This window comes from Strix aluco, chromosome 7, assembly GCF_031877795.1.
Source record: "Strix aluco isolate bStrAlu1 chromosome 7, bStrAlu1.hap1, whole genome shotgun sequence".
NCBI classification, from domain to species: Eukaryota; Metazoa; Chordata; class Aves; order Strigiformes; family Strigidae; genus Strix; species Strix aluco.
Window position 1 is genome coordinate 31642501 of NC_133937.1, and position 24384 is coordinate 31666884.

The window sequence follows — 24384 nt, forward strand, 5'->3', positions numbered from 1 at the left end:
GCCGGCCGGCGTTTCCTCGCTGCACTTAGTAATACCTGTGCAACCTGGGTTGTAGTAGCATTGTCATTGATTTCCAAGGTAACTGCTTTTTAGCTCTTCTGAGCAGACATACCTGCGTGGGGGGGGGAAAGTCTTTTCCCCACTCCCTGGAAGGATGATGGTAAAGTGCTATATCGGAAAAGACAGGAGGCTTCTCTAAATTTTGATAACTGCAGCCGACAATTTAGAAATAAGACACTTCTCACAGCCAACATGACAGTGGATTTTGAGCATTCAGAAAACACCAGGCCAAAAAACTGGAGACATCTTGATCTTTTAAGACAGCTTTTCCAGTACTTTAAGTGAAGGGGGGGAGTGGGGAAAGAAAAAGAGAGAGAAAAGCTGCAAGGAAAATAATACAAAGCCAGCGCAATTGGCATCTAGACAGTAAAGAAAAAAGTTTTTGAGGTTAAGAGAAGGAAAGACAAAGCTGTTATGTACCCGAGGGATGCAATTTTAGTGGGAATGGAAGATTTGAGTAGTAAAGGAGGAGCGCTTGCCTCTGGGTTCTCTCTCTTCCAGCAGTTCGGCTGCTGGCATCTCAATTTGAATTGCTGGGTGAGTAGCACTTTCTGTGTGCGCGCTTTCTGTCTTGACCATTGAACTTCTGATGTGACTTTTCTCCCTCTCCCCCTCTCTCCCTCTTCTTTTCTTTCCTCCTGTGTGGAATCAAAAAAAAAAAAAAGGTGGCGGGGGGGGGGGTAAGAAATCAAGCAAGCATCTCCAGCTGTGACCTTTGTTAGCAATGTTGGTTTTATTTATTTATTTTATGGTAATCGTCTTTTTTAGTAGGGGGAAGCACGACTTTTCGATGACACTTTAATTTTACAGCGGTGGCGAGGAGCGAGCGGCAGAGCGCTGTTTTGTCGCGACACAATGGTGCAGCGGGGCAGAGTTGTTGCACTCCTCCTCTTTGCCCTTCCCTCCGCCTGATTTTGGGGTTTGGTTTATGGAAACGGGGAGGGGGGGTGGGGGGTGAAGAAATTTTTTCTCATGCATCCAGGGTGGGATCCGGGTGTGTTGGGCGGGGGGGGGCGGCATTTCAGAGCCTGGTGTACAGCAGGTTTCAGGGGCTGATTTCTGGATGCTGAACAATGGTTACCAGCGAGGGAGAAGTGTGCGCGCGTGTATTAGCTGTGCGTTACACCCGCAGTCATACATTCACACAGTGACCATGACATCACTAGCTTTTCTTTTCTTTTTCTCCTTTGGGGCAGAGGGGGCCACTTCAAAGCTTTCTTCAGTTCAGTACGATATTTCCTTAACTCTGAAACCATGAAGGTAAAAATGTTTGGTGCGGTTTTTTTTAAGGAAAAAAAGTTGGTTTGTGGCAGGGCACATATGTTACAATTAAGGGGGTTTGGAGGTGGAACGGTTTAACTCTTGTCATACACAAAACAAGATTTTTTTTCTTTTTTTTGTTTTGAAATTATTAAAAATAGTATGTAGCAGTTTTCAATTGGGTGCTTTTGATCCTGTGTTTGGTTGACACTCATTTAAATTTTCGGAATTCATCTGAAAGCTCAGCTGTAATCTGAAAGATGAAAATTTTAGGGACCCTACATAAAAATTATTTTGCCCAGTGATAAAAAAATATGAAAAGTAATACTGAATGTTGATAAATATGAGAGAACCTGTGTTTTGACACAGTGGTTCTGTGTTCATTATCAGAAGTCCATGAGACTTTTTTTCTCCTATCATATATATTACAGAAAGTAAACCTACCCCTCAGCCAATTCTGTATGTTGCCCGTAATCATACATAGAAAATAGAAATGTGTTTAAGAATTTTAGAAAGCATCTCATTTTCACCGGAGGTTTTGTGGGAGTCTTGAGTTTTCTGCTGTTTTCCTTTCTAACTCTGCCAAGCTTGCCTACAGATCCAGGAGGTGGATTTCTATCACTTCAGTACTGTGTGGTACCTTTACCTGAGTAGCTTAGTTGATTTATTTGCCTTTTCTTGTATAAAACAAGGGATAAAATTCTGTAGAATTAATCTATAATTAATCTAAAAAGACAGTTATGTAAATGTTTCTTCTTTCACTGCATGTTGTTGCATATGCAGGTTTTACATGGCTGGGGATGAGATCTTGTAAACGTTTTACCTTTAAAGGAATTCTTTTTATTGGGACTTGGGGCGAAAGGCCTGACAGCACTCTATAAAGGTGCCTGTTTCTTTTCTTCCAAAATATTTGCAAGGTGTTTCAGTTCTGATGTGCATTTAATATCACATTTTTAGGGAAACTTTGTTGGATTTATTCAAGAAGTAATTGATTTGAACTTACTTAATTTCATCACTCAGTTGTTTTGTGGTGGCGTGTAATGTTTTTAGCACATTAAAAATGGAAACGTTTTAGAGCTTTATTTGTTAAGGTATTTAATATACGTTTGCTACATATATTGTGTATCAGTATTGAGCACAGTCTGCTATAATTTGTGAATACTGCATTTTAAAAAGCTGTACTGAAAACTTGGTATCGTATCTTAAGGCATGTGTATGCATGTTAGTTTTTTAATAATGCTGTTGTTGCTGAAATTGCCAAATGTAAGTGGGTATAGGCATGCATGCTATTTTTTTTTAAATTTCTTGCAGCTTTTTAACAGCCTCACATGCAAGTTCTTACTGTAGACAGAAGTCACAGATACCCTAACAAAATCAGTGGGGCTGTTTCTCCTACAGTGTATGTCTGTCTAGTGCTGAAATCAGCGATTTATATGCAAGAATTAAAGCTGTTTATAATGTGTCATTTTAGGGAAGGCTAGGCAGTAAGTAAAATTGCATTACTAGGTATTCATACAAAGCATGTAGCAAATAAGGTCTATCAGGGCAACTATAAGCACCCTTTTGCTTATATTCACTTCTCCCTTCTTCCTATATTTTCTGAATTTTTGTGCTTGCATTATTGCTCTGTGTCTCTCCCCTCTCCACCCCTTTTATGTTCAGGACCATTTCCTGAAGACCTGCTTACGTTTCACCAGTCTCTTTCCTTAGTGGTTGTGTATCCAGCACACCTTGTACTGATACTACCACTGCACTACAGTGTTTTTTTGCGTTTAGTCTAATGTATGCCGAGTCTTTCTGTGTTTTGCCTTGTTAGACATGAACGAAGGCTTGCCTGCTCTGCAGAGATAGTATCTGTCTAGTAATTAACTAAAGTATGCAAAAAAAGCACCGAGTATTTGTCAGGTTGGGGAAGAAACTGTGCCTGTCCTTTTGTAATAGAAGAAATAGATCTGGGCACCTCGATGCCTGAAACGTGAAGAATCTGAGCACTACCCTGTCCTCCTCGTTCAGGGAAATCCACCTGTTGATCAAATCATCTCTAATTTTGAGATAGTGTAAGGCTTGGCTGGATACGTGCAGGCCACAGTTTCTGGGCTACAGGCTGAGGTAACTCTGGTGTCCAAATTTGTATGCCAAGATCAGACAGAGCAGATACAGCAGAGTGCTTTCTTTTTATCGATAAAGCATTAAGTGAATGAGCGAGGTAAAAATCTAACTGGTGTAACTGTAATTCCAAGTGTTGCTGCACAATCTCAAAATACACAGCTGTGTAGCAGGTGCTTGTCTGGGTCTGACCTGACATTAGAGTAACACCACATGGTCCAAGAATGCAGCACTTAACTTGTATTTAAAACCCCAAGTTTCTTTTTTTTTTTACTTAAAAAAACACCCCAGATACCATAGAAGTAAGATTACAGTCCACAACAGCTTTGAAAGCAAAGTGTGAGCACACTTAATAATAATGTTTTACTACTAGTGTTTTTAATTCTCCTGCATAAGAACTAACAGGCAGTAATTAGATAGCTAAATCCCAGTTCTTTCCCTTTTACGCTAGAGGATTTGTCGTATGCTAATTGTCACCAGATCATTTCACATAATTGCCTTTTGGCGAAATTAAGTGGAAATTTCCTGAACATCTTAAATCCTCACTTCCCCACCCCCTCCCCTCGGTACCGCTCCCTTACAGGAAGGATGCAGAAAATGTCAAGCACGGTGGCTTAGTGCTCCAGTATGCAGGGGGCATTTCATCATAGTTAAAGGGGAAGGGGAAAAAAAAAAAAAAAAGAAAACTGTTCATTTCTTGAATGAATTGCTGGACACTTAAAGCCAGGAAGCTGGTTTTGTTGTTTTGTCTGAGAGGTTGCTAATAGAGCACAGGGTTTTTTTGGAAAGCCAGCAGTTCTTGCAGGAGCAGGTAGGCGCTCGCTGGCCTGGAAGATGGTCAGGGAGGGAGGGGGAAGAAGCCGAAGGATGCAAAAGTGTGTGTGTCCCCCAATTTTATTTTTTTTTATTATTTATTAAGAGGAGGGCAGTGGGGGGTTGGGGTTTTTTTGTCAAGCTCTGTCTAGGGGGGGTATTGTCCCAGCACATGGTTGTCAGTGCTTCTGTCATCATTTGTGTGAAAGAAGAAAATGAGCCTTTTTTTTATCAGGGCGAGTTGTGATTATCAATGGAGGCCTTGTCTCCTGCTACAATGGGCAGTTAGCTTAGGGCAGGACCTTAGGCAGAAATCAGCTACATTAAACTGTGAAAGGGCTCAGGCCACTGTATCAGCCATAATGGAGCAAGGAAGGGGAAGTAGTTTTCAGGAGAAAATGCTTAGTCAGGTGTGAAAGCATCCTTAAAAAATTAAACTGTGACTCCACTAGCTAAAGGGAGCTGGGTAGTATTAAATCTTCGATTTTTTTCGGGAAATGCTTCATCACTGGCATTGAATTTTTATGCTTGGAAAGGGGATGAGGACCGAGTTACGTATAGCTGATGGGTTTGGTTGGCTTTAGCTTTTCAGTTAACCTGAATGGCTTGCAGTTTCCTTATTGAAGTTTGGGGTGTCACCCAGAGTGGCTGCTGATGTGGGTGATCCCCGGGGCCAGGCTGGTGCTTACTGATGGATGCTCTGACTTGGGTGCTGGTGACCCTGGATGGAAATGGAAGAATATTCAAATATTTGCAGCAAGATTTTGGGATTTGCCTTTTCTTGCAACTTAGTTTTCTGATTTGGGGAGGGGTTGTCATTCCTAGGCAGAACCAAGGAGAGAGCAACCTTTAGAAGAAAAGAAATTCTCCTTTTACGAACATCTTTGGAACTGCAGAGCAGCTCAGGAACATTTGTTAGCATTTCACTGGCCATAGTCAGTATAACTGCAATAGCACCATCTGGAAAATACAAGGAGACAAGTTATAAACCTATTTTTTAATGTGAACTGGTATTGAATGGTACCCTTTGCTAAGCCCAGGGAGCAACTCCAGGAGGGCCTGCTAAATCAAGACCACTGTCGACCTTCTGCATCCACCCTGGAGGAGGGGAAAAGGCTGACAAACCCTCTTCTGTGCTGCTTTTGTTTTATTGTATTAAGCTCATAAAGGCACTTTCAGGGCCCATCTTTCTTCAGAAGAAAGGGAAAGCAGTGGGGAAATGGGGAAGAGGAGGACATGGCAAAAAAGACAGGCGGAGCTCTAGCTCCATTTGTTTTCAGTGTGTGTTGATTAATAGGTTTTAAGGTGAATGGCGAGCTCTCATTCCTCCTCCATTACTCATAGTGGAGGGAGGGGAGGGGGCTCTGGGAGTCCAGGGTGCAAGCGTCTCTCTCTTGCCACGTTCCTGGTTGCAGGTGGTTGGGGGGTGCCTGGCAGCCCGTCCCTGCCTCGCGAACAGGACTTGAGGCTTTAAGTACACTTAAAAGGTCGGGAGCTGTGCTGGCAGCAGCCAGTGTTTCAGGCTGTGCTGGGGCAGGAACATCCCCTTGCGCTGCCCGTGGCTGCTCGGCCCGGGATGTGGCGGAGTGGACTCTCCCGCAGGCCATTCGTCTGAGGCCCGAAGGGTTTGGCTGCTTCGGTGCTGCAGTGCCATGATGGCGTGTTTTCAGCCTGGGTGGCTTTTTTTGCAGACCTGCTTTTACTAACACCACGTTATCCCAGCAAGGACGAATGCTCCGGCTTCTCTGGCGTGTTTTTCTCTGAGTTGATACCATGTTTTTATTACCAAAGCCAAACAAGCTATGAATTTGCAAACAGAAATTACAGTAACAAACTCTTCCTATTTGAAGGTTGGTTTCTCTTTGTGTACTCAACAATACAATGTTTCATCTCGTGCAAGTCTTATGTTGCTTTCAGAGACTTAGGAACTATTGATTTATACAGCATGTATTAACTTCTTCAATAAATGGGGAGTATTCATCAGTGGGGTGTATTAAATTGGGCTGTATACGCATAGAAGCATCTTTCATCCTGTTAATGAAATGTCCTTACCACGCAACAAAGACTAATACACAGCAATTTATACACACAATCCCCTGCAGTTTAAATCTGAAGTTCGGATATTTTTTTTGTTCCCTGAAGGCACCTATCAGAACTTAGGCTAAATGGATCTCAGTATCCCTCTCAAACATATATCAGTCCAAAATTTGTTGTGGGGTGTTTTTTTTTTTTTTTCATTCCAGAGCTCCATTAGTGTTTAAAGTCATCTGTGTTTAAGCACTCCCAGAAGCATTTCAAATTCATATAGAGAGATTTAGTAGTTGAGTCCCTATGGGGACAATTTCCTCTGGTTTGCTTCAGGCGGGGGTTATCAAGAAAAGCAAACTTCTGTTGTTTTTTTGCAATTCTTTACCGTGCCCTCTAACCCAGAGTATGAGACCACAGCTTTCAGTGGAGAGGAGTGATTTACCAGCAGATGACTTGGTACTTTGTAGATGCTGGGATTTCTCTCTACAAATCTTGACTTGTTCCCATCTTCTTGCCACATGCCCTGATGCTAATCTGTGCGTACCGGTGCAGCTCCCCTTTCCGTGCCTGACACAGCCATAAATGGAGTTTTTCAAGTTGCCAGAGAAATTCCTGCATCTCACAATGGCTTTTAGCTTAAAACTACCCTTGATAAAGTACTGGCAAATGTATATTGGAGAAGGGCCTTTGGCAGGGGGATGGCTGAGGTCATCTAATAGGTGTCTCCTATTGATGGCTGCTGTGGTTTACCTTTCATTGCCAGTGGATGGGGTTAGGACCACACTTGTTACTCAGGCAGAGCTCCCATTGACTTCAAAGGAAGATGCATGTGCAGGATTAATCCTGCTCTTTCCCAGCTAGTCTTTTCTTTTTCTGTTTTCCAAGGAAGCTTAGTTAACTTCAGGAATGCTGGTTTTAAAGAGCAGCTTATTTAGCATATTATGCATGATTAGCTTGGCTTGCAAATGGGGTGTGCTATTCTGAACGGAGTTGCGTCCCTTTTCTCAGTGTGTGATAAACAGTGCAAAACGGAATACAAACCTAGCCCAGGGTAGTGATGCAGATGCAGACTGATTTGCAAGGGCAGTGGATCACACGCCTGGAGAGCATATTTTTGACCATGTAGATGACAGTTTCCCCTTTTCCCCTGGTACATTCTCCCCACACCTCTGCCCCAGCATCATCGGAGTGGCAAAAAAAGTATCCTACCCTTACATCCACTACCTTTATATAAATTGTCTGTGTTTGACTGCAGGGCAGTCACCCAAATAAAAATTACTTACCCAGGAAAAAGTTTGTAGTGTAAGGTTCAAGCTCTTGTTTGTTGATTTTTTTTTTCCTTTTGCTTTTTATTTTTCTCTGAAAGGTGTTAAGTAAAATACGTAATAATTTAGCACTCACGTTGTTTTGTGGAGATATTGTGGGGGGTCTTGGTGTATGAAAGCAGTGGGTGGTAGTTTCCCACAGTTTACATGTAACTCCCTATGGTATATCTGGCTTTGGTGATACAGGCATGTAAGTCCAGCTTTCCTCTCATGTGTTGTTTCTTGTTTGTCGGCTTAAGTCTGACCCTCTAATGTTATTCTGTCACTTACTTATTTTTTTAACTAACCAGTTCCAGTTTCTATGAAAATAAGCTCTCCTTGGAAGACAGCCCTCAATGTCTGTCAGGATCTGGGTGAGGGTTTTTTGCAATGGTGTGAAGATAGAGTTGGGAGAGCACAAAGCTGCAGCAGCTACCAGCCACGCTGTGGGTCACCTAACAGTAAGAGTTCACGCAATTCTCGACCAGCAAAAATTCCCTCTTACTGGGAATGATTGGTTTTTTGTTAACCAGATCAAGTGGTTATTTGGTATATAATGTCATGTGTTGTTGAGTAGATGCCTAGTTTGCATGGTGTGTAATGTGATTTGTTACGTGAAGCCCTTACCAAACCCTTCAGTTACTTTCTGACTGCTTAGGTTGGTTCACTTGGAAGAGAACAGATTTTGGGTTAGAGCATCTCCTTCGGCTTTCTGAATCAAGGGACCAATCCCCATAGCTCCCCTGATGTGAAACCATTATGGATCTGTGCGATCAGAAGTTGTCCTTGCAGCTGGCAGAAGTTCTGACCTACAACCCAACCAACACAATGTGCTGTAATTCATAGCGTTGGTTGTCATCACCACGCTGTGTCCTGCGTGGTGGCCGCTTGACGTGGGACTCTCCTGTGCCACATGCATGGTGTTAGAGTGGAATATTTCCGTGGAAGGGCCTCAAAAAACGATAAACACGGTAAAATTTGTAGGAAGCATAAGCATTGCTCTTTGACTTGCTTCTCTTGGATGCACACTTTTTTTTCTGCAGGTTGTCAAAGGTGTGAGCCAAAGAGCTACGTATGGCAGAAGCTGGGGCTGAGGCTGGGGGAGCCTTGTGGGGTGGGGGAAGCTGCAAGAGCCGAAGGTGAAGCTTAGCTTGACCAAAGCACAACGGAGAGACTTCTCATTTATTCAGGGAAGACTGATGTTTCTTTTCCTCCTAGCTCTCAGTCTGTCTTCCCTCTTCCTTCCCCCAGTCTAGAAACACATTCCCAAAGAATAACTGCATTATTTTTGAAATGCTTTTAAGGGAAGCTGGAGCGTTCGAACCAAGATCAGATAATAACTTGTCTAAAGTGGCGTGGCAAGGGCGCGTGTGTTTGGGGGTGCTGGGCAGTGAGCGGTGGGGTCAGAGCCGTCCTCGGGCAGGAGAGCGCAGCAGGAGAGCACTGGCAGAGCCTGAACGGCAGCGGCGCTATCGGGGGCCACCGTGGTATCACTACTTTATTTTAATGTGATTCCTTTTACTTGATGTTAATGCAAGTTGTTCCTTACTTAAAGTAATAAAAGGAAATGAAGACACATTCTAAAATGAAACCTGACTCTAATCCATTCATCATCTAATACCAGCCTCTTTATCTTTGCTGGTACCTAATCTGGTTAAATGTCCCTGTTGTAGGATTTTAGTGAAAATCCTCTATGGGGAATAGGGTTTTTTGCAATTGGATTACTCGCAGTAAATGGTCCAGCAGTTCGCTTGTTTCAGCTTAATTTTTTCTTTGTGATCTTGTAAGGGTAAGTTACAGTTCAGCCTTTCATTCATTCACTCCTTTTTTTTTTCTTTTTTTTCTTTTTTTTTTTTTTATTGTTGTTAAGGAAAAAGGGAAAAGGTTTTGGGTTCCTCCCCCCCCTCCGAGCTAGGAATGTGACAGGGAAAACCTCATGATATCTCAATGATTATTGCCCCCGCCAAAGTGTTAATTTCAATGGCTTTATCTCTGTTTTTGCCATTATTTATATAGCTGAATATTTTAGTAGCCTAATTCATCAGTATCCAGTTTCCATTTATTAGTGCTCTCTGATGAATTGATAATTAATCAGCTCTTCTAAAATATATATATATATAGATATAAAATATGCAGGTGATCGCTTGTCAGCTTAATGCTTGCTGATGAAGGGAATACTCTAGCACTACAAAGGCTTTTTATCTGGAGTATTTGCAATGAGCAGTAAAATGCAGAACTGAAAGTGAGGACAGGAGGGGGAAAGGAAAAGACCTACAGGTCAGTGAGCATTTGGGTGTCGTGCTAATTAAATGGGGGACTCCGTCAGCCCCTCACTGAGGAGTCTGCCTGCATCTTGGAGGTGAAGCACAAGATTCTAAAATAAAAAGGAAAAATTTTAAAGAATTCCTGTTACTCTGTATAGGAGCACGACAGGTCAAAGAGATTAAAGAAACTCAGGAGCGGGGAAAGTGTGTGAGGAGGTTTTAAGCAAGAGGGTGGGAAAACTGCAAGGGTGACGCTGAGAAGGGATCTGGAAAAGTCTGAGGAGCGTGTTGAAATCCTGGGTACTCAGACTTCCATATGTCATGCCTCGTGCTGCAAGTGGGGAGTACCCGGCACTCCTCTAATGCCGTCAACCTTTTTTTCTTGACAGTCTAACAAAGTGCCAGTTGTGCAGCACCCACACCATGTACACCCTCTTACGCCGCTTATCACGTACAGCAATGAGCACTTCACACCGGGAAACCCTCCTCCACACTTACCAGCCGACGTAGATCCCAAAACAGGTAGGTGGAAAATAGTTTGGAGTTTTTTGAGAGTGGGTGGGTGGATCTTTTCATTTTGCGTATTAGGGGAAGGAGTGCAGGAGGAAGGATTTCCCATGCTGGAGCACCAAAGGGGGCATGTAAAATGTCAAACACATGCAAGAACCCAGACAAAATAGTTTCTTCTTAAGCCAATTAGGCTTCAGAAGGAAACCTACTGGGTGAATTTTCATAAAGCTTCTTCAGGATGACACCAGAGTTGCATGTGTGGGGTCGTTTGCAGGTGTGTTTCTTTGCAAGCATGTTACCCCACCTAGTAGTTCGATCTACCAAGTGCTTGGTTTGCATGCATGACCCAGAGAATTAAACATGTACGTTCTGTGATCTGCACTTACAAAATTGCAGCTGGAATTTTAAAGGTGGTGGGTCACGACCGGTTTCAAAATGAATCTCTTTTAATTCCCCAAATCCCATTGTTTCTGTGTCAGGAGTTCAGCCATTTTTCTCCTATAATGTTGAATTTTCATCCACTCTAACTACTTAGCTCTAGCTCTACACTTGCAACTCTTTTCCCCAGTGTAAGTCTACCCAACTCTCAGTTCAGCCTGAAGGGCAGTCTTCTTGAATATAGAGCACCGCGTAAAACCCTGACTAGATTTATTGGTGTTACAGAGTAGAATTTACATGTTATTCTAACTTTTTAAGAGTCCCTGTTTAACCTGAGGGCCCAGAGAAGTCAAACAGTGTCAATCTTCTTTCTTCGGGCTGCATTGAGTTCCTAGTGACAGTGGTTTTGTTTTTGTTAATCCAAATCCCAGCTAGTTAATTGGAAAGTACATTAGAAACTGAATTCATGTCAAAGGAATCGCTCTGTGACAGCCTTAACGTATGCAGATAATTTATCTAAACTCCAGCCCTTGAATGAGGCTGTGCATTAGCTAGTTTTCACTCCCTATGCTTCAACTGGGGCCCCCTTTTAATTGTGCTTAATTCTAACTTCACATGGCTTAAAAGGAATCCATCTCACCATCCCTGGGTATTGCAAGTGAATGGCATAGTCAACCTCTCATTTAAATAATGGTAGTACAGGGAATAGCTTTTAAACGGTTATCGTAAAACATATGATTAACGTCTGTAGACTGTTTACTTTTCTTCTGTGAACATTCTTTCAAGTGTGCAAATAGCTCGCCGGATGGTTAAAGCCCAGTTAATCTGTTTGAGTTTTGTAATGGAGAAAAAGCAATGTCTGCATGAAAATGTCACACAAGGAGATTTAATTTAGAGATTAAAAGCTTCCCGAGTGACTTAAAAAAATAGTTTTTAGCCATGAATACAGTACCCCTTCCTTTTAATGCTCTCTGTTTTCATTTTGCTTCTGCTGTGTAATTGTGCTCTGGCTTGTTAATTGAAAGACCCAGTCTTGTAACCCTTACTCCTCTGAGTAATTCCTACTTGCTCTTAAGGTAAGGAGTGTTAAGATTTCAGGCTTGTGTTTGGAGCTGGTTTCTGCCCTCTGAGTAGGAACTGCATCGGTTTCAGAGAGGACGGGTGGAATCCCTGTCCTCCTCTGCACACCTTCAACATCTGCCCCCGGTTCTACCAAGCATTTCCAGGGGCTCTCACCTCCACCTAGGTTTCAGGAAAGGTTGCCTAGGTTTTCCCAAGAGCAAGCATCATTTGCAATTACAATGACTTTGTAACTCATTTTGGAGGTTACTTTGGAGTAACGCCATGGTGTTGAGTACCCAGTCAATGTATGGGTAGGGCCTGTGCTGTTTTGGTGACTCTGAGACTAAAATAACCATGAAGTGGATACAGGGACTATCTTTCTGTTGAGTGTTTAAGACAGCACCTAGCACAGCGTCACACCAAAACTATAGCTGAGACTTCTAAATTCTTATTCTAAATAACAAAATAATTATCTCCGATTGGAGAGGTGTCTGAGGGAGGGAATCACATCAGTTTTTCTGGTTGAATCTCATTTAACAATATGCCAAGAGTCTCACTTTATAAAATAAGGCTGTGAAAGAGCCTTTGGAACCCCAAAGTGAAGCCATGAGTATTGTAATAAAAACGAATACATAACAATTTAGAAACATATATGCATTTTCCTGTATTTTATTTATTTTCATGTCTCAATACTAACGCTGCTTTATGTTCCTCTTCCATAGGAATTCCAAGGCCTCCACATCCTCCAGATATATCTCCTTATTATCCGTTATCACCAGGCACTGTAGGACAAATCCCCCATCCGCTAGGATGGTTAGTACCACAGTAAGGAGTTCCATTTTTTTAATTTCCTTTTTCTTTTTTGATGTGTAAAATTTATGTTCAAATTGTGTATGTATATATGTGTGTGTGTGCGTGCGCATGTGTGTGTGCATTGAGATAAGTCTGTTTGCCAACTGCCACTTCATTGAGTGGTTATGAATTTACCTACCTCGTGAAGCTTAATTAAAACTTATGCCAGGTCATATGGTCTTAAACAAACATGAGTAGTTGGACACAGCTTTGCATGTCATCTCAACCAGCTGATGGCTGGTGAAGCATGAATTTTTATACCCTTCTGCAGAAACGTCCTTTTTTTATTAATGCCCTTATACTGCACCATGTGGTTTTTTCTCAGATTTGGTCTTCTGTGAGCTCAGGGTGGTTCTCATTGACTCTTTTTTTACCAGGGCCATCCTCACTATAAATGTGCAATTTTAAATTTCATTGGCCTTCCTCATTGAAACCCCTTTCATTTTTCTTGTTGAAACGGTAGAGCTTTACATCGACCAGTGAGCAACATTCCTGGCCGAGACGTGGCTGGGCAGTTGGCATCTGAGGAATGGAATTTTCTTGCAAACAAGAAAGAGGAATTAGTTTACTTTAAAACTGGCTAAGAAAAAAGCCATGGAAAGTTAGTTTGGGGTTTTGTTTTCTTTTCAGCTCCTCATATCCCACTTGCAGAGCCTTGCTGGGTATGAGGTTCCCCCCGTAATTGAGTCTTTTTTTTTTTTTTTTCTTATGTTGCCATCTCTGCAGTGGGTTTATAATGCACTTTAGCACTGCCCAGGCCTTTTGTACAGTATATTTGATTTAAATACTTATAAAATGCATTTGTGTTGCTGGATACAACAGTTCTCTGCATTATAAATCAAGACTACTACCCTATTTTTCTGACACAGCAACAGGCCTCATCAATTTCGGGGAGATCATATTTCTTTAGAAATGAATTGCCCAAAGGTAGAAATAGTTTGTTCCTTGTCGAGGTTGTTTGGCCAGCTGTGCTAAAATACCTCTTCACAAGTTTGCCCTCCATAAGGAAGTGGAGTTCACACCCCATAGGAGACCAGGGCAGAGCAGGGGGTCCACACACACCCCCAGGTCTCAGGCAGAGAGAGGGATTAGTGTCAAAGGTTTTGGGGGCCTTTCTCAAGCACAGAAGTGCGGATACAGGAGAGCTGGAGCTCAGACCTCAGCCACAGCAGCCTGCTTCTGGCCACTTTGCAGACTCTCTTTCCTCGCAGGGTGGTCGTGCAACTTGTTTGGGTAGAGGCTCTCCCACTCTGAGGGTGAAGCATGTCCATCTGCTCTCTGCAGAAGGCTGTTTCTCCGGAAGAGCACAGCATGAGCAGAAGAAAAACCCAGAGCATTGCTCCCTGAAATCTTAAATTCCTCCTCATTTGTGGTGATTTACTTTTTACATAGGACACCCTGAACACTGGCAGAATACATGTCAGCTCCTTTTCTTCTTCTTTCTTGTGTACAGGGCGTAGCTGCAGTACAGCCATTTCATGCTCCTTTGTTGCCACTGCTTAGATCAAGTTTGCACAGTAACAGCCTCAGCGTTTAAAACAAATAAACTCAGCTAATGCCAAAAGTCAGTAACATTAAAGCCATGAGAGTGCACGGAAGAAATTCCTCACTGTGTTGACCAGTGCCTCATTGCTCATCTGTGTCTCAGAGCCTTACACCTTTATGTGTGCAGACACAGGTTTGTCCTCCTTGAACCTCATGTCATGGCAGCCAAACCATGTGAATGTTGCCATGTGTGGCCAGTTTCATCAAGCAGGTGCTAATGGCCACCTCTGTCACAGGAAGACTCTTGTCATCGCTGCTGGTTTATAACACGTCAGCACCCATGGCATACTTACGTACCCACAGCTCTTACAGCTTCTCCGAGTGGCTTTTGTTGAGGGCTGATACTATCACATTTGCTTTCACTCTAGGAGTAGCATGGCCAACCTTGCAGAAGTAACTCAAGGTTTTCACTTCCCCTCTCGTTGCACTTGTGCTTCACCATCAACTTCCCAACCCATCTGTCCTCAACCGGCCTGGATGTCTCTAGGATAGTACCCTCCCAGAAAGCATCCTGCCCAGTCAGATGATATATTTGAAGGACAGATGAAAAGAACTAGCCAGCACAGACAAACCTCAATCAGAAAAAGTTGTGTGTCTTTCATGAGGATGCTGTTTTGCATGTTGCTGTATTTTTTAATTATTGTAATGAGGTGTGATTGTCTATTGGTTACCCACAATACTTCTTGGGGACTCTCCCCCGGTAACTCTTGTCAACACTTGTTAATCTGACAAAAGGCTACAAATTAAGCTCTGTTAATTTAATGTTTTCTCACCGAGATCTAAATACCGAAAGAGGCCCAAAGCGCAACTGAAGTCCTTTGATTCACTGTACTTTATTTTGGTATAAATTTACATTCATTATTGTTTTCCTTTGGATGTGTAGCCCTCAATTAGTGTGATGGCTCCATTAAAGCAAGCGAGACTTCGCCTTTAATTATTACAACAAAACACCTAGTTTCAGCTTGGGGAGAGGGTCTCTATTGACATAAGCAGAGGTTATAAAATTTAATTAGCCATTCCTATCAGATTTATGGCATTCAAATTGTTCTGTGTTTCTTTCCTTTGATCCTTGCTGTACAATCCCCAAGATTTTTGTTCTGATCAAATGAGAATAAAGCTTACTGTGCAGAGAGAAGTTTTTTGTTGTTTAGTTTTTTTTTTTTAAACCCTTTTTTCTTTCTCTCATCCTCTCTTTCCCTTCTTTTTTGCCAGGCAAGGTCAGCCAGTGTACCCAATCACAACAGGGGGTTTCCGCCACCCTTACCCAACAGCTCTGACCGTCAATGCTTCCATGTCAAGGTGAGTCCAAATGCTGAGGTCCTGAATCGAGAGCAAATGTAACTCCTTCTGCTGCCCTCTCTAGAGGAGGGCATTTCATGTAGGAAGTGTATTTCTGAAGGCACTTCAGTTAAACAGTTATCCTTAGTTTTTTGGTGGGGTGGAGGAGGAGAGGACATGGGGTACCTTCCCACTGGAGAAGAGGGTTTCTTAGTGGTGTCACTTGCCTTAAGAATTTGTTTTTGAGGGAGAGGTGGAGGAGCAGGAAGTTATTTTTAAAAGCCAAACTAAAATTAAAAAGCTGGGACGATGTGATGTTGAAAATGCAAGGAGGAGAAGTCGTGATACCTTTTGCTTTCTTGGTGGCTGTCACCCAGAGCAGCACTCTGTGTGTGAGAGGGGAGTCTCGGAAGGGAGGAGGGCTGTTCTTCAAGCAGAGTTGGGAGGAAGGTTACTGCACTGTTTTCCTCTACCAAAGCTCCAAACACTGATAGTCAACATAAAAGGGTCTGCCTGACCCTCTAAAGCTTTAGAACTATATATTTCTCCCCCTCCCTACCTCCAATTAATTCCATCTAATTTACCAGGGGCTGCTAGTTTTATTTACAAACTGGTTGGCAGCACTATGTTTAAGTAATCACTAATTGCTCCTAATGATAGTTTTATTTTCTGTTCATCTGATTTTCAGTCTGGTTAATTAAATCGGTGGAGGTTTAGACTTTCTTGATGGGCTGAAACAGCTAATCCATTTTGATGATGGCACATAATTAAATTAGCATGCATTACATAGCAAGGTTCCACGTCTCTTCCCTGCTCTCTCCCTTCCTCTCCATCTCTGCAGTTTAATATTTGAAGGGTGGTGTATAGAGAATTTAAGGAGGAAAAGATTGGAGGGGGCACTGGGGGGAAAAACACCTTGTTGAGAAATGGAAACCTCTAACTAGAGCTTGTGAGTGAATGGGAGGGAAATAGAGTGTTGTGTGCTTTAGTAAGTAGAGTAAAAGCAAAAAATTAAAATTTGCCCGTGTTCCTCCAACAAATAGAGACAACTGGAAAATGAACTTTGAAAAAAAAAAAATGAATAGACCCAGCACAGGGGAGAAAAAGTCCTGGGTTGGGGAGAGAGCTGTAAATTTAAACAATGATTCCCTCCCTCCATTTAATCTTTTTTAATATCTATAAAAGACTTGCAGGCATGGTGTGAGGCAAAGTAGAGCTTGATTTAGTTTAATTATTATTAGAGAGGCTAGTCATTTGAGGGAGGGGGGAGATGTGGGAGGGGGGAGGCTATATTCCCAAGATAGGCTTTATGAAAGGTATCTAGTTAAAAAGAGTACACAGCAAATTAAATACATTATTGTGGTAATGGGACGACAGAAGTAGAGGTCTATTATACTTATGGCAGTTATAGGAAATGTAGGCTCCTTGCCCTGTTCTAGCACATCCTTTGATATTCATTCCATTCAGCAGCAGGGCCAGGACTTCTCAGAATTAAGTGATGGGTCATTATACTTTAAACACCATGGAGAAGCCTAGATTGGCAATTAAACAGCACTTGCTGACACTCGCTTGTGCCACCCTGTGACCCCCTTTAGATTGAGTTGTTGGAGCTCGGGGCCCTCAGCCTGCTAAATTGGTAGCAGGCACTTCTCCTGACGAGGGCTGGCTCTGAAATCTGCCGGCTTCAAAGGGAGCAAGATCATGTATAAACCATAATGTGGGTGCACCGTGGCTCAAAAAATAAGGCAGGAATAGATGAAATGTTACAAGTGCAAGGGGAAAATGAGAGAATAATGACAAATCTAATGCAACTCAAAGCAGAATTGTTGCACAGAAAAATGCATCCCACTGCTTGTGCATAAAATCAAGGCAGGCAGATGACATCCAGTTAACAGAAACATGTCAACAGTGAAGTAAAGTGAGAGTGAGTAAGAGAGAAGCCCCTGAGACAGCCAGGAACAAAAAATTAGTTGTCCTTAACAAGTTAAGACTCATCATTATATTCTGGCTTGGAGCCATAAAAGGAGACAGTGATATATAATGAGCTGCTTAGAATTTTTAGGGTGTTTATTGCAATTCATGGAATACTTCTAGAGAAAAAAATACAGGGGGATGTCTTAGGCGAAGGTGAGGGGTGTGCATATACACACACAGCCTTTCTTTTTGTCTCTGACATAAGTCCATACACGCACACATGCTCAGGCGCACACGCAGACTGATGAATAGATTTAAGATGTTTATCCTTTGTTTCAGCCCAGAAACTTCCCTCCTGGTTTCCCATACATGGGAACACCCTCTGGGCAGACCGTGCTCTGATACGTGGGTCGATGCATGTTTTCTCATGCCCGCCGTATCAGCTGGAGTGCCTGAGCTCAGCCGTGGGACAGCCCTTGCCCTGAGTCGCCAGCGTAGTTGGGAGATGGGGCTGGCGTGCCCAGGGATGCCCACGCTTGCCCATAGACATGCTGTTCATGGCTGGCCTCCGGGCAGCAGCCCCACAGGGCCCTGGTACAAGCCTTGGGGTCACTGTGTTGGCTTTGTCTAAATGTTGAGGCCAGGGAAGACCCCAACCTCAGCCCTCCATCCACATTTTTCCAGAGCCTTGTTTAAAAGTTGTTCCCGTTTTTGCCTGCATTATGGTATAGACCATTGGAGCATATAATGCTTCCCAACCCTGAATATTCCCTAAGCTTAGTAATTACAGTTCATTAGTTAGAGCGTGCTTATGAATAGTTTATAAAAGGTTAATGGGTGACTAATAGTGATTTTCATAAACGGTTTAGACTATTAAGGTAGTGTCTTCGGGTTGTTTTAACCATTTACAACTCTTTTCTCTGCTTGTAGCATCGCCCCACTCACTTTGTATGCATGCAACATGCTTATAACATCTCTCAATCCTTCATTACCCCTCTATAATATGCCCTTAATGTAGATTGAGACTGGATTAGCTGACTGATGGGCAAACAGTGGACCCACTATGAAAAAACAACTGCTATGAGAGGAAATCAGGAAATAATTTGGCAGAATTACACCAGACAAACACTGCACAACACTTAAATGGTGGCAGTGGAAAATACCTTCTGTAATTGAAATTTCAGGGGAAATTCACTTTTGCTGAATGTAATTATTGAAGTTGGAGTGTAGCCAGGAACCTAAAAATTAACACTCTTCCCTAACACGTATTGCCATGTGAGTGGATGTCTGCATGGAAATAAGTAGGCACTCAGACTTTGGGCTGAACCCTCACCCAGCCCACTGAAGTCCATGGGGTTGTGAGAGCAACTTTGGGTTCTGGAGCATGTTTTTATAGCCCAAAACATAGGAAGGGGTGTGCAAGGCCAATAGGCAGCCTTGTGTCTTGGAGGGAGAGAGGTTCAGTGTGAAATAATGAATGGTCATTGGTAATGAACACGATTTCCTTGGGGAAACTGCCACCCTGAAAATAACTACTGAGCTGCAGCTGCCTGTTGATGAAGGCTCCCATGTCTCTGAAGTTTAGAACTCAGTGGCTAAAATCTCAGCCCAGCTGAAGTCAGTGGAGGCTTCTCCTCCTTCGCTGCCCTTCCTCCCCATCTGTCACTCTCCAATGTGCAAACGCTTACTCTCTTTCTCCTAAACAGTAATTGGGAAAACATTTTTCCCATAATTAGGGAGGGAAGTTACATTTTTTGCAGATTTTCTTCACCCTCCTCAATTTTCTGTTAGCTGGAGATACTTAAATCTTCATCAAAAATAAATGAATAAAACAACCCCCTATCTTTTGTGGAATTAGTTTCCTTTGAACATCCTGACTATACAAGAATCCATCATGTAGGCAGAGTTCGTTTTGCAGTGTGTTTTAATTTTTGACCAGATCCTCATTTGAGAAGCAAGTTTATGACCCAGTTATGGCCCCACCACAGGATCCTGTTCAGAAGCTTAACAAGCACGCATCTTTTGTCCCCATGAACTGCAGCTGTAATCAGTCTTTTGTGATATTTTGGAGCCCTCCTCCAGTGATGAGTCTAATCTTCTTCAGGTCCACTCTCATACCCTTCTGTCCTTGTGCTACCACTTCACTCAGCTTTTCTTACTTGCTGGTATATGCCCTTCCGTGTCCTCATGTCAGACAAGTGCAGCTCTTCCTGCCTGCTCTCTGAAGGTAGGCTTTTCGTCTCCATCTTCATCCTTCATTGTCCCGTTGTCATTGGCTCTCGTTCTGGTTTGAACCCTCGCTAGCCCCAGCAGCATAGTCCTCTCTTGAACGCTGGGTCTTGCCTAGGACAGACAGTCATTTGATAGGATGCATGTCAACTTTTTATCACTATGCTTATACCACTTCCAGTGAGGTCAGGATTTTGCCGTGGGTTTTATTTTCGCCCATGTTTGTAAGTTACTTTTTTTTAAAAAAGCGCTTACTGTTAGTTTTTACTGTTTGCATTGTACTATGGCTAAAGGCCCCAGGCACTGTGTGAACAAACTTCAAGTATGTCCAATCAAAATATATACACACAAAAATAAAGAGAGGGAGAACAGAAAAAAAAAAATGATACAAAGGCCCAGGTTGTGTCTTGCTGATGATGAGGCAATTCTGTGGCAGAAGTGGGACCAGGACGTTGGTCTCCATGCAGCCTTGTCATTGTCTTCTGTTCTGACCTACCACGCACCAAAGCATTTCCCCAAACGTGCATTTCTCTGCCAGCTACTTTTGTCAGAGAGCGGGGAAGGCATTTTGACAATCCGCTTGGAGATTTGTGTCCATGAGTCTTCAGCATAAGTAGGAATGGCCATTCTGCTGCCCATTCTCCTCTTCCCTTGCCATCACACCCTCCTCCTTTCCATCTCTCCATGCCTTTGTTTGTGAGGAGCTGCAACTCTCTACAGTTCGAACAATTTCACATTCTCCCTGCTCTTCCCACCACTGCCTTCAAAGACAAAATACTTCTGTCTAATGATCCTGAGTACTACCAGCTGATAGACAAAGATCCTCAGAGCTCACAGTGGACAGTACCTCTTGTTCATGAAAGTACTACTGTGTCATCTTGTGAATGTACGGAATGTCTAGACCGTTTGGGTGGGGGGGTTAAGCTCAGTAATGGAATTTGTAAGAGGGGGAAAAGAAAAGGAATCCCATTATATTTCTGATACTTGTACACAGTCTACTAACCCATGGTATATCACTCCATTTTAAATCCTGTTTGATAGAAAAAATCATTCTACATTGATGATAGAAGAAATAATTCTTTATCTCATTGCATGTTCCATATTCTTGGGGTATTTTATTTGGACCAAGATGGTTCAATATCTGGGATGAGAGTAGGTATTTGCAATGATAAAAAAGCCTTGTAGTTTGCCAGATCAGTTTAGCTTTGGAATTTGGGAGCAAGTTATTTCTGAGCCAAAATTAGGTTAGATCCCATTCCTTGGAAACCTGTTGACTTAAGTGGGGGTTTTCTAAGGGAAAGGCAGTCAGTCATAGTGTGCTTTCCTTATTCACTGCAAAACCTTTCTGAGACTGTTGAGAAATAATGATAAGAAGTCAATCCTGCTTTTGGGAAGTTTGTTCATTTCAGTTAAAAAGTAAAAAGTCTGAATGATTGTGCCATGTTCATGCTGTGGCCCCAACTGAGCAATTAGATTCATGCAGAAGGATTTCACATCCCTCTGAATCCAGTTGCAGGACCGGGGCCTGTCCATGTATATGACCATAAACCATAAAGCTGACAACATTTTTTTTCTCCTTAGAAAGGTTAGACTGTGATTTTGCATGAATTTAAGCCTTCCTAGGTTACCTTAATGGGTCAAAATTGACTTAATTCCACAGTCTTCCCACCTTCTGTTAAAGCAGTGTGGCTCAGAGATTTATTAGACATGAATAAATATTTTCTTATGCTCCATCAACAAAATGTAGCTAATGAGGCATCTATAAGGATTATCAAAAATGCATCTAGATTGTGTTGGCATTAATATTTTATTTTGCTGTCAATATGCAATAAAATATGTCATCCCAAATTCACAACATGATTCAGAACTATAAAAATTGATTCCTTGGTTGCCACAGATAATTTCTTAGCAAATAAATGGACTGGTGGATTTTCTTGCAGGTAGCTGAAATTCCACTTTCATTCAAGTTCATCCAGTTGAATTTGCCTTTTGTTAAAGATATTAAAATCATGATGTCTCATGTCAGTAATGATAATGAAGGGGAAGATTGGCTTTAATGACATTAGAAGAGTCATTATGTTTAATTTATTGCTAATTAATGCTGCCAGCTTTCATATGCTTTGTCTAGCTGTCATGTGCTTGTTATATGCCTTTTTTTTTTTTTTTTAATGTGTGTACACATCCCTCCCCATTCATTCATTTTTATTCTGACGATTTACACAGCTTTCTCTCCTCTAGGTTTCCTCCACACATGGTCCCGCCACACCATAGTTTACATACAACTGGAATCCCTCATCCGGCCATAGTCACACCAACAGTCAAACAGGAATCTTCCCAGAGCGATGTCGGCTCACTCCACAGCTCGTAAGTTGTTGCTTCCCATGTCTTCTTTTTAGAACACCTAAAGCATCACCTGTGCATGTGTAGCTTTTAAAAAGGCTCGCATTTGTGGGAATGTTTTTGCTGTAAAATTTGCTTTTTCTCTTCTGTTCTAATTGATTTGAACATGGTTTAACTACCAAAGTGTGTCAAAATAATAGTAACAGTCAGAGTCATTCTGTGACATAGACAGGTAGTTATTAATTTCACTCATTTTAACAAGGAAGTGGAATTTTCTTGATCAAGATTTAAGCTTCTTGACTGGTTTCCCTGTTACTCAGTGTCCAGTTTGAAGCTGTGAGATACCAGATACACAACAGGAGACAATAAATTAGAGCATAAATAGCTTGTTCAAAGCTGCAGAGAGAGCTGGTATCAAGTTTAGGTTTGACCCAAGGAGAGCCCTGGTCTACCTCTGCCCCTAGTGCTTATGGTGCTTCTTGCCTTTCATTTCACAGGTGAAGCAGAAAGACAGCATTTTGGTTCCCACTGATGATGGGGTGTAATTATTTCCTCTATCATCATGCTCAGAAGCTGTCATGTCCTGCCCCATGAACCCATTTTCCTGTGTGCCTATGTCCTTCCAAGGTTGTTCTAGGTGCTTGGAGGGTACTTGGTGACATTGTGTAAACATGAGATGGGTTTTCTTATAATGCTCTTAAAACTGTTCTCATACAGCAGCCAGGGTGAAGGCTCTAGAGAACCTTCTGGTCCTCTTCCTAGAGATTTCTGAGGATTAATGCTAGAGAGATTGAGGGGATTAATTTTAATAAATTCACAAGGGTTCTCACTGTGAGGTTTCTGTCTGTTGTATCTTTACCCTTCAGAAAACATCAGGACTCCAAAAAAGAAGAAGAGAAAAAGAAGCCACACATAAAGAAACCTCTTAATGCATTTATGTTGTATATGAAGGAAATGAGAGCAAAAGTTGTAGCAGAATGCACATTGAAAGAGAGCGCAGCCATCAACCAAATCCTCGGTCGAAGGGTAGGTAACAAGGGAGAAGCACAAGCAGGGACTGAAACTCGGTAGGATTCACACCTTCTGAATCACTGTGTTTTCCTGATATTTTGATAATGGATAATGGATAGAGAAGTTACTAAACTAGAGGCCTTGGTTTGGTTTTTTGTTTTCGCAGACACTTGGGGAAGAGGGGGAGTTAATTAACAGAAATGTTATTTCCGTGATCTGTAGGTGGAAAAATCTCAGATTTTTATTTTGTCCTAAAACAGGCAGAAAAGTAAATGGGGAAGGAAAAAGCCTTTGGGCACAGTACCAGTATCAGCACCTGTGAAAGCTAGAAGAGGAAGAGAGGGGTTATCAGTGGGGAAGGGATGGGGAGACCTTCCCTAACCTGTAGCTGACATCTGGCACAGGACAAGTGGTTCAGCTTCTGGACCCTCTCCGCTGCTCTTTGTTTTTATTTAGTTTTCTTAATTCTCCTCTCTCATCAGGAGACAAAGGGCTTAGTGAACGTAAATGATTAGTTGTGACTCAGTTGAGTTAACTCGAGTTATAATCTGAAGTCATAAATAAAATATGAATGTCAGCATGCCAGATCATCTGCTTTTATTTCTTTTTTATGAAAATCAACTCTAGCTGTATTTATATATAAATAATACACTCTGCTGTTAATGCGCTTAAACAAAAAAAAAAATGCTTGTGCTTTTTATTCTGTCTTTTTTTCTTTTCTTCACCTCAGTGGCACGCGTTATCCAGAGAAGAACAAGCGAAATACTATGAACTAGCAAGAAAGGAGCGACAGCTTCATATGCAGCTGTACCCGGGCTGGTCCGCACGGGATAACTATGTAGGTTCCTATGTAGGTGGAAATTTTTTTAGTAGTAGAGCTTGTAGAAATGTATATGTGACCTGCTGAACTACGACCACACATTGCACACAAGCACTACTTGGAAAGCGTGCCTCAGGATCCCAATCTGGTAACAACAACGGACGCTTCCCTCTGCAATACTAAAACTATTGGGGATAATTCCCAGCCCTCCACTTGGAAGAGGCTTCCTGGCTGGGACTAGTAAAAGGTTAGAGTTGGGGCATGACAGTAGCAGTCTGTGAAGAAACTCTTGCCTTCACTTTCACCAGCATCTGGAAAAGCTGTTTGGCTTGCTGGTCATTTTAAATTTCTTTTTTTGAAACAAAATTAAAATTTCCCCTAGTATGGCTCCTCTCCTTTCCACCAAAAAGATGAATAATTAGTGTCTTGTGCTTATCTGTGTGAGAGTATAGTGGAAAGTGGAAGAATGACTTATCCTAGCTTCAGAGAAGGACTGGCAAAACCAAAAGTGTGACTTGTTTGAAAGTCTTACTCTCAAGTGGGGTTAAATGAATTATTCCACGCTCTACTGTTGCATATTTCGATTATGTTTTGCTTTTCCATAGCCATG

General features: G+C 42.2%; 1 protein-coding gene across 24 annotated transcripts in view; it reads left to right on the plus strand.

Moving 5' to 3' along the window:
- The window catches only part of TCF7L2 (transcription factor 7 like 2), a 181168-nt gene that overhangs the window by 142905 nt on the left and 13879 nt on the right, over positions 1-24384 (plus strand). For 6 of the 24 annotated variants that reach the window (XM_074831299.1, XM_074831300.1, XM_074831284.1 and 3 more), the window contains exons 5-10: positions 10225-10357; positions 12508-12610; positions 15395-15481; positions 21827-21967; positions 22810-22969; positions 23685-23804. In XM_074831299.1, coding sequence (XP_074687400.1) covers positions 10225-10357; positions 12508-12610; positions 15395-15481; positions 21827-21967; positions 22810-22969; positions 23685-23804 — 744 coding nt within the window. The remainder of the gene's footprint in view (positions 1-10224; positions 10358-12507; positions 12611-15394; positions 15482-21826; positions 21968-22809; positions 22970-23684; positions 23805-24384) is intronic. The other 18 variants (XM_074831296.1, XM_074831285.1, XM_074831295.1 and 15 more) reach the window with 7 other exon arrangements.